The sequence below is a fragment of the Sinocyclocheilus grahami genome, unplaced genomic scaffold (genome assembly GCF_001515645.1).
Source record: "Sinocyclocheilus grahami isolate Dianchi unplaced genomic scaffold, SAMN03320097.WGS_v1.1 scaffold415.1, whole genome shotgun sequence".
NCBI classification, from domain to species: Eukaryota; Metazoa; Chordata; class Actinopteri; order Cypriniformes; family Cyprinidae; genus Sinocyclocheilus; species Sinocyclocheilus grahami.
In genome coordinates, this window is record NW_015505594.1 from 250,749 (window position 1) to 259,855 (window position 9,107).

The 9,107-nt window shown below is 37.3% G+C and overlaps 1 protein-coding gene across 1 annotated transcript in view; it reads left to right on the forward strand.

Moving 5' to 3' along the window:
• LOC107551122 (fer-1-like protein 4) overlaps positions 1 to 9,107 on the forward strand; it is a 28,819-nt gene that overhangs the window by 4,339 nt on the left and 15,373 nt on the right. The window contains exons 3-17 of the mRNA XM_016232616.1: positions 1,296 to 1,384; positions 1,526 to 1,625; positions 1,808 to 1,902; positions 2,871 to 2,912; positions 3,001 to 3,174; positions 3,374 to 3,434; positions 3,513 to 3,644; positions 3,733 to 3,795; positions 4,145 to 4,229; positions 4,450 to 4,612; positions 4,787 to 4,961; positions 5,567 to 5,753; positions 6,969 to 7,244; positions 7,519 to 7,622; positions 8,079 to 8,187. Coding sequence (XP_016088102.1) covers positions 1,296 to 1,384; positions 1,526 to 1,625; positions 1,808 to 1,902; positions 2,871 to 2,912; positions 3,001 to 3,174; positions 3,374 to 3,434; positions 3,513 to 3,644; positions 3,733 to 3,795; positions 4,145 to 4,229; positions 4,450 to 4,612; positions 4,787 to 4,961; positions 5,567 to 5,753; positions 6,969 to 7,244; positions 7,519 to 7,622; positions 8,079 to 8,187 — 1,855 coding nt within the window. The remainder of the gene's footprint in view (positions 1 to 1,295; positions 1,385 to 1,525; positions 1,626 to 1,807; positions 1,903 to 2,870; positions 2,913 to 3,000; positions 3,175 to 3,373; positions 3,435 to 3,512; positions 3,645 to 3,732; positions 3,796 to 4,144; positions 4,230 to 4,449; positions 4,613 to 4,786; positions 4,962 to 5,566; positions 5,754 to 6,968; positions 7,245 to 7,518; positions 7,623 to 8,078; positions 8,188 to 9,107) is intronic.

The window sequence follows — 9,107 nt, forward strand, 5'->3', positions numbered from 1 at the left end:
AATCAGTGAGATGACTATCAGGTGTCAGTGTGTGCCCTGTTTTATCTAAAGAACAGGGATCTATCAAAGTTTGATCATGTTTGTGGAAGTGTATCATGGCACAAACAAATGAGGTCTCTGGGGACCTCAGAAAAAGAGTTGGTGTTGCTCATCAGGCTAGAAAAGGTTACAAAGCCATCTCTAACTAGTTTGGACTCCACCAATCCACAGTCAGACAGATTGTGTACAAATGGAGGAAATTCAAGACCACTGTTACCCTCCCCAGGAGTGGTCCACCAACAAAGATCACTCCAAAAGCAAGCCGTGTAATAGCCTGTGAGGTTGCAAATGACCCCAGGGTAACATCTAAGTAAATAAAGGCCTTTCTTACATTGATTAATGTTCATGAGTCCACTATCAGGAGAACACTGAACAACCATGGTGTCCATGGCAGAGTCGCAAGGAGAAAGCCACTGCTCTCCAAAAAGAATATTGCTGCCCATCTGCAGTTTGCTAAAGATCATGTGAACAAGTCAGAGGAATACTGAAGAAATGTTTTCTGGAAGGATGAGACCAAAATCGAACTTTTGAGTTTAAATGAGCAGTGTTATGTTTGAAGAGTGAAAAACACTGCATTCCAGCAAAAGAACCTTATCCCATCTGTGAAACATGGTGGTGGTAGTATCACGGTTTGGGCCTGTTTTGCTGCAACTGGGCCAGTAGGGTTTGCCGTCATTGATGGAACAATGAATTCTGAATTATACCAGCAAATTCTGAAGGAAAATGCCAGGACATCTGTCTCAAGAGAAAGTGGGTCATGCAGCAAGACAATGACCTCAAGCGCGCAAGGTGTTCTACCAAAGGATGGTTAAAGAAGGACAAAGTTAATGTTTTGGAATGACTGAGTCAAAGTCTGGACCTTAATCCAATTTAAATGTTGTGGAAGGAGCTGAAGCAAGCAGTTCATAGGAGGAAACCCACCAGCATCACAGAGTTGAAGTGGATCATTTTTCTCAAAAAATAACAAAGAAAATATTTTTGTCTCATTTGTTTGATTGGGTTCTCTTTGACTACTTTCAGGACTTGCGCAAAAAAAAGAAAGATTATGTTTTGGGTCATTTATTCAGAAATATAGAAAATTCTAAAGGGTTCACAAACTTTTAAGCATAAGAACAAGCTGCAGCTGATAGATCAAGATTACAGATCCATAATCACGAGGGATTGAGAAAAATAAATAAACCTTTAGCCTGTGTGAAATAAATGAACATGTTTGTGCAGTTTTTTTTATCTGTTATTGTGTATTTATGGGACACTAGCACTTTAGATGGCCTCACTATGGGAATGTTGAGAGGGAGGAAATTCTGTCAATCAGCGTCTACAACTGCAGTAAGATGTTCAGCAACAGGTCAGAACATGAATCAGCCCTCATACTAAAAGTATTCATTATATGTTATAAGACAAGAGGGAAATTAACTAATTGATTCTTAACATAATATTAAAAAGCAATTCAGTACATTGACTAAGAGCGTTGTATGTGTGTGCACAGGTTGCTGGGAAGGCTGGTGATCAGCCTGCAGCATGTGGTGTCTGTGGGTCAGCTGCTGCTCCGTGAGCCCCTCACAGACAGTCAGCACAGTCTCACTGATGTGAGTGAATGAAGAGCTGCTCTCAGCTCCAACACACTTGTTTTACATCCATTAAACAAATACTGTTCATGCTATTCTAACATTGGTGTGGTGAAGGACTTTTGAATCGTTAGTTGTTGTTCTGGTGTTAGATGTGATTGAAGCTCTTTTGTGTTGGTATGTGATGATGGAGTTTATTGTAGATCTACATAGAGCTGGAGGTGAAGTACAACCCTCTTCAGGGGACTGCAGGCGGATGGGACAGTGACGACTTCATCAGAGGACAGGACACTGATGGGTGAGTCACTTCTTTATGTTCATCCCATCCATCCATCATTCCTTCCTTCTGTCTGTCCTTCTTTCCATCCATTTTCCCTTCTTTAATTATTTCCACATCTTCCATCCATTCCAAATTTTACATTCTTTCTTTTCCCATCCATCTATCCATTCTTCCTTCCTTTCATTTTTCTTTCTTCTTTTCTTCTATTCATCTTCCATCCATTCTTATTTCATACCTCCCTTCCTCCCTTCCTTTATTTTCCTCTATCTTCTTTCAACTTCATTCTTCTTCTTTTTTCCATCCATTCTTCTTTCCTTCTTCCTTCCATTTGTCCTTCCTGCCTTTATTTCCTTCCTTCTGTCCCTTCTTCCATCCATTTTCTCTTCCTTTATTACTTCCACTGCTTTCTTACATCCATTCTAACCTTTTCTTTCCTTATTTACTCCATCCATCTTTTCTTTCTACCGTCTTCTTTCCTTCCATATATTCTTCCTTTCTATCTTCCTTCCATCCAGCCATTCTTCCTTTCTTCTATTTCTTTTCATCCATCTTTCCCTCATTCTGTCCCTCCTTCCTTCCTTTCATCCATCAATCCATCCATCCATCCTTCCTTCTTTCCTTTTTTCTTTCCTTCAATCTTCCTTTCCTTCTTTCTGCTATTTCTTTCTCTCCATTAATCTTTCTTTCCTTACTTATATTCTTCATTTCTTTCTTTCTTCCATCCATCTATTCTTCCTTCCATTCCTTTCATCCGTTCTTCCCTCCTTTTGTCCCACCATTCTCCCATATATCCTTTCTTCCTTCCTTTATTTCTTCCTTCCTTCCATCCATCCATCCATTATTCCTGCCTACTTTCTTTCCATACTTTATTTTTCCTATTTGGATGGATGTATATTTGGATCCATGGTTTCATTCATTTCATAACTAAATCAAATTTGTTTGTTTTGTAATCTCAAAAATTCTGAATTTTCTGTATTCTATGTCAGCTCAGAGCTTGTTATCAGGAACACAGGCTTTACGGAAGCAACGTAAGGACATCTTCAGTACACGAAACTCATATACATTTTCATATCCTTTATTCATGGAATTCACTCCTATATATTCAATAATTTGTAGTTCTTCAGACGGCCTGCGTCCTCAGCAGCTGGATCGTGAGACGAGAATGATCGGTCGCAGTCTTTTGAAAACTGATGAAGAGAGAGGAGACGAAGATGAAGATAATGACTATGATGATGATTATGACTTTGCAGATATTGAATGTGCCAATGTGACATTCACTCCCATTTTAAGGTGCGTTTCAATTACCTTTCAGTACATTGCACTATACCAAAAAGAAACCTATTGTATTGCAGTGCAGTGTAATGCAATACATCACACATTGTATAACTAAAAATGGCCCATCATGTAATTCCCATATTTGAAATTTAATCTGTAATGAGTTTGATTATAGTTATACTGCTGTAACTAACGGCTTTGTTTACGTGTGTAGCCGTTGCAGGGCTATAGCAAAGCATGAGCTTGCTGTCACACCTAAAGTGAAGTCTTTCCAGGTAAAACAATTAAATGAGGCCTACTTATTTCATTGACTCTGTTTAATGAGTAGGGTGAAGTCTTTTTTTTCCCCTCAGGTGAATGTAAATGTGATTGAAGCTCAGAAACTGGTCGGGGTGAACATCAACCCAGCAGTGTATGTGACTATTGGAGATGAGAAAAAGCGCACAGCTACTCAGAAGTCTACCAACTGTCCATTTTACAATGAAGTAACTGCTTGCAAAGAACTTAGCTTTAAGCATCTAAAGCTTTAAGCATTTTTCTGAGTTGTTTTGTTTCTCTGTTTTTGTCTTTAAGAACTTCATGTTTGAATTTCAAGAGACACAAGATGTGCTCTTTGATAAAGTGATTGAGATTTCTGTAAGTATTGCCAGAGACACTATCTGGGGGGCAATAAAAGAGACATAAACAAAAAGTATGTAAGAAGGATTTAAAGGGACGTACGTATGTTTCTTACATATGTAGCAACTAAAATGGCTTTAATGCACTGTTAAAAGTTTTCGCTAATAACTGATTATGCACATGTGAAAAGTGAAAAATATACAGTATGGAAAGGAGCTAATTCTGCTTAATCTGACCTTGATTTTTGACTTGAATAAATTTAGGTCATTTATATATTATTATATTCTAAGTTACCTGACACAATATTTTAACTGTATGTTGTATATGTATCATGGCAATTTTGTTTCATTTTTAATTTTTATTTTAGGTGGTTCATAAGAAAATCCTTGCCTTTTTGATGACCCACATGGGAACCTTTAAGATCGACATCAGCACAGTGTATCAGCAGCCAGGTAAACCGAGATAAACCCAGTTTAAGAAACAAAAAGTGCTCATTGCAAGCTTTGATACACACAGCATAAGTAAAGAATACAGAAGTTGAAAGTTCATTTCATTGGTAAAATGATAATAACATTCCCTAGACATTTTAATGGTGGTAAAAAATAATGATTATAGGTCTACTTAGAAACATTGATCATTACAACAACTTAACACAGCCAATATATCTCACAGATCACCGTTTCTACCAGAAATGGGCCCCGCTTACTGACCCAAAAGACACCCGCTCGGGAATTAAAGGCTATGTGAAGTGCACAGTGAGTGTGGTTATGAAAGGAGACCCCATGGGCATGGTCAGCCTGGCACCAGCTGGCAGCCAGAATGATGACATTGAAAAGTAAGAGCTTGCCTTATGTTAACATGGCTGTTCTCCTCTTAAGGACACATTCACCCTCAAAAAACTTTTATATTAGATGTTTGGTCCTTTGGTCATTTGCATTCATGTGTTCAGTAGACACTTTTCGGCATCTGAAACCTAATATTTTTTGGTATATTTTTATGTGGCATGTAGGAACCTTCTCCTTCCAAAGAGGATGCCATCAGAACGTCCTTGGGCAAAGTTTGTCCTGAAGATCTTCAGAGCTGAAGGTCTACCCAGCATGAACTCAGGTTTCATGGGGAAGATAATGAGAGACAAGAAGGTTTTCCTTGATCCTTATGTTCAGGTCACGTTCGCTGGCCAGAAGGTGATTTTCTTTCAGTCTAACTTTGAATAAGATATTTTGTTCAGAGTATTTCTAACACAAACGTTTAAGCAGGAAGAACTGAAAGTCCTTCTCACAATGTGTTAGTTTGCGTTTATTTCTTTGATACATGGGTTGATGGTACTATTTAAACAGTCAAATTATCTGCATTAAAAAAATTATTTTCCTTATAATGTTTCTATAATTCCTATGTTAAATAACACTTTTGTCAAGGGACACACAAACATGCACGCCCTGTCGGTGCTTTTGTTTGTTAAATGGGCTGAGGTGCCGTCAGTATTTGAACTGCTTGCCACACAGTGTATTGGCAAACATTTCAGCTCAAAATATATTATGATGTCAGAGCTCGTCTTATCAATGAAAGTTCAAGTGGAGTCAGGAGCCAAACCTCAAACTCTCTGTTCCCGTCAAAGTCACACATTACATATACAGTGTATCATTACATTCAGTCAAATACTAAATTAAGTATATGGTATAATACTGCAAAATGAAAAATAAAAATAAAAAGTAAAAAAAAATATTTTTTTTCAAATATAAAAAATGCAAGATAAATTGCAAGAACATTTATAAATGTACATGTTTGACAGGGGGAAACATCAGTAGACAGCAACACCAATGCTCCTGAGTGGAATGAACAGATATCCTTCATTGAGCAGTTTCCTCCTCTTGCTCGACGAATCAAAATCCAGATCCTTGATGATGCCAACATTGGAGATGTGGCTGTGGCAACACACTTCCTGGACCTTCTTCAAATCTCCAATCCCAACCGAAATGGTTAGTTTGAATGTTGACTACTGCAAATGTAAGGTCACCCAAAAATGTTAACTCACCCTCATGTTGTTTCAAACCTGTATGACTTTTTTTCTTATGTGGAACACAAAAGAAGATATTTTGAAGAATACTGGTAACCAAACAGTTGCAGTTCCCGTTGACTTACATTATATTTTTTGATCATACAATGAACATTTTTGGTTGGTTTTCTTCAAAATATCTTCTTTTGTGTTCCACAGAAGAAAGACAGTCATACAGAAGAATGTTCACGTAGCTCTTTTCCCGGCAATGAAAGCAAACAGTGACCATTGGCGGCCAAATTCCAAAAAATGGCAAAAAAAAATCATGATAAAACAAAATGTAGTCCATATGACTTGTACACTATATTCCAAATCAAAGGATAATTTTGTATCATGAACGGATTGTATTTAAAACAGTATATTCAAATGTACCAATTTGAATACATACAAGATTTTCAGTGAATAATGTATTTTTTGGCCTGTTCCACAAATGTATATATCATATAGACTACATTTATGGCATTAATTAAGCATTTGTTCCATCGTTTTACTTCAATTGTGGCCAAGTTGTAATAAATTGTTCCCTCGTTTCTTCAGCATATTCATATTTTTCAAAATATCTTCTTTTGTGTTCCAAAGAAAAAAGAAAGTCGTACAGGTTTGGAACGGCATGGAAGTGAGTAAACAATGACAGACAAAATGAGAAATTGATGACAAAAGTAATAATTTTGAAGAGCGTTTACAAGTACAACCCAGTGCTGGGTAAAATAGGGACAAACCCAGCAATTGGGTTGTTTTGACCCAGCGGTTGGGTTAAATGTTTAACCCAGCCTTCTGGGTAGTAACCCAACAAAAGAAGATATTTTGAAGAATACTGGTAACCAAACAGTTGCAGTTCCCGTTGACTTACATTATATTTTTTGATCATACAATGAACATTTTTGGTTGGTTTTCTTCAAAATATCTTCTTTTGTGTTCCACAGAAGAAAGACAGTCATACAGGTTTGGAACGACATGAGGGTGAATAAATAATTAGAGAATACATTTTTTTTGGTGGACTATCATTTCAAGTACAAATGCATTTCTGAATCCCCCAGTCATGTCTCTGCATACTCATTTAGGTTTCAATTCCTTTTTGAACGCTTCTACCTTATTATTCTTTCTGCAACCTACTTCGCCTCTTTCCTCCATCCATCAGGTTTCAATCCCACCTTTGGCCCTACTTGGGTTAATCTCTATGGCTCTCCTCAAAACTCCACGCTGAGAGACATCCACAGGGATCTTAATGAAGGTCTGAGTGAAGGGATCTTCTATAGGGGCAGAATACTGCTCTCGCTGAGTGTGGAGGTTTATTCCTCCCCTACAGTTGTGGTGACAGAGAGTAAGACCATTGCGAATGTGAAAAGCAAAATGAGCAGGCTTACTCTTAAACGCAAGAGCCGAAAGTCCAAGGAGAAGACAGCAGGCAAAGAAGGTAGTATCAAAGTATAAACTAAATAAAATGTAGACACACACACATGCTGTATATATATATATATATATATACAGTATATATATATATTTATAATTTATGTCAGGAGTGACTTGTTTGTCAATAGTGGCGCAGAAATAGCTAATTTTCATGTCAGTATGTAATGTAAGATTTTATCACATACTGTGTGTCCTTGGAGTTATAGATTCTTACACACAGAGACATGTTTAAAAATGTTCTAGCACTCTAATCACTAATAGAAAATGATTTTATTCAGCAATGCAGAGTCCCAGTGGGCCTGCCGCGGAGTCTGAAGATGTTGGCTCTGAGGTACCAGCTGCCATTACAGTGGAAGTGGAAGATGTTCACCCTCTTCCTGAGGTCAGTGACCTAGTTTGCCTGGTAGGAGGAGAGAAAACTGTCTACCATGTACTATTTCAGATTATTCAAGAGCTAGTTCCAGTCTTCAAATTTGATTGGCTGAGCAGCATTACATGACAGCACCCAGGCTGTGTGGGAATTTTTTAGTGACTACAAACAAATAACAAACAAACAAAGGGGCTGTCTTTAAGTCATTGAATCATTCCCTCAATTTGTTTAAAATATTGAATCATTCACTACTGTGTGTTGCTTGGAGACTATTTTTTATTAGCGGAGAAAAATAGACAAAATAATTGCCAATATTGTGTCTAAAATGTTCATTTCTTGTTTACTGAACTTTTGTATAAAAGTAATATCACACTCACGATTGTGCTAATGTTAGAAACAATCGTTATTACATATACTGTATATAGTATTTCATTTAATCAATGGTGTATCCATTATTTCCTCATGCAGAATTTCACTGGAGAGAAGGATGAATTTTTGTTGTTTGCGTCCTTCTTTGAAGTGACAATGATAGATCCTTGTATTGGCTCCAAACCTGTCACCTTTGAGCTGTCTATAGGTAAGACTGGACTGTTTCATCTCATAATGTCATATCCTGTGGCACTTAAAGCAGCACTATGTAACTTTTAAGCTGCGGAGTAACACATACCTGCATGAATCGCCATAGACATAAACTTAGAGAAGTAGCGCCGGTTGGAATGTTCTTCCGCGGGATGTGTGCAGTTCTGCTTATTAACCGCTAGAGCGCCAAAAGTTTCATAGTGCTGCTTTAAAGCTGCAGTCCGTAAGTTTTGCATCTCTGTTTGAAAACCTGCAATTGCAGCTTTTTGCGGAATTATCTTCCTTACGTAGTCCAGCACGGATGAATCTAATGTTTTGAGGGGTATGTGTGGCAGTCAGTCACCGCACCGGTGTGGATATTTACTGTACTTCGCAATCACAGATTCTAGCCTACGTCTTGGAATATATGACCCAAATAAGAATTTTCACTATATATTGTCAACTGAACGACTAAGTAACAAGTCTGCCACGTTTGTTCTGACCAACTGAGGAAAAAGCATTACCATAAATCTCGCTACCAATGGTGATTTAATCTAAAGATCGGTTAGCTCATATCTCATCAAACCGTGCAAATGATTATTATTGTTATACTTTATTCTCAAATTATTAATGTTAACAACATCAGCATTGCGTAACTATGAGTGTGTATTAGCATGTAGATTTCAATTTCTGTGCAGTCTAATCTAATTGTCATACCATTCGAATTTCATATTAAGAAATTATTTTAACCCAAAAAGCAAATTATGCTCCCTTCGAACTGGTTTTCTTTAAAATACAAATCTTCGTAATCCCAGGCTATCTGTAATCAGAAGCACATTTATAACTGGAATATAATTTAATTTCATTCACATGTGTTTCATAAACACATAATCCTTTCTGGATTACAATCCGCCATCAAAATGATACATTTAATTATTC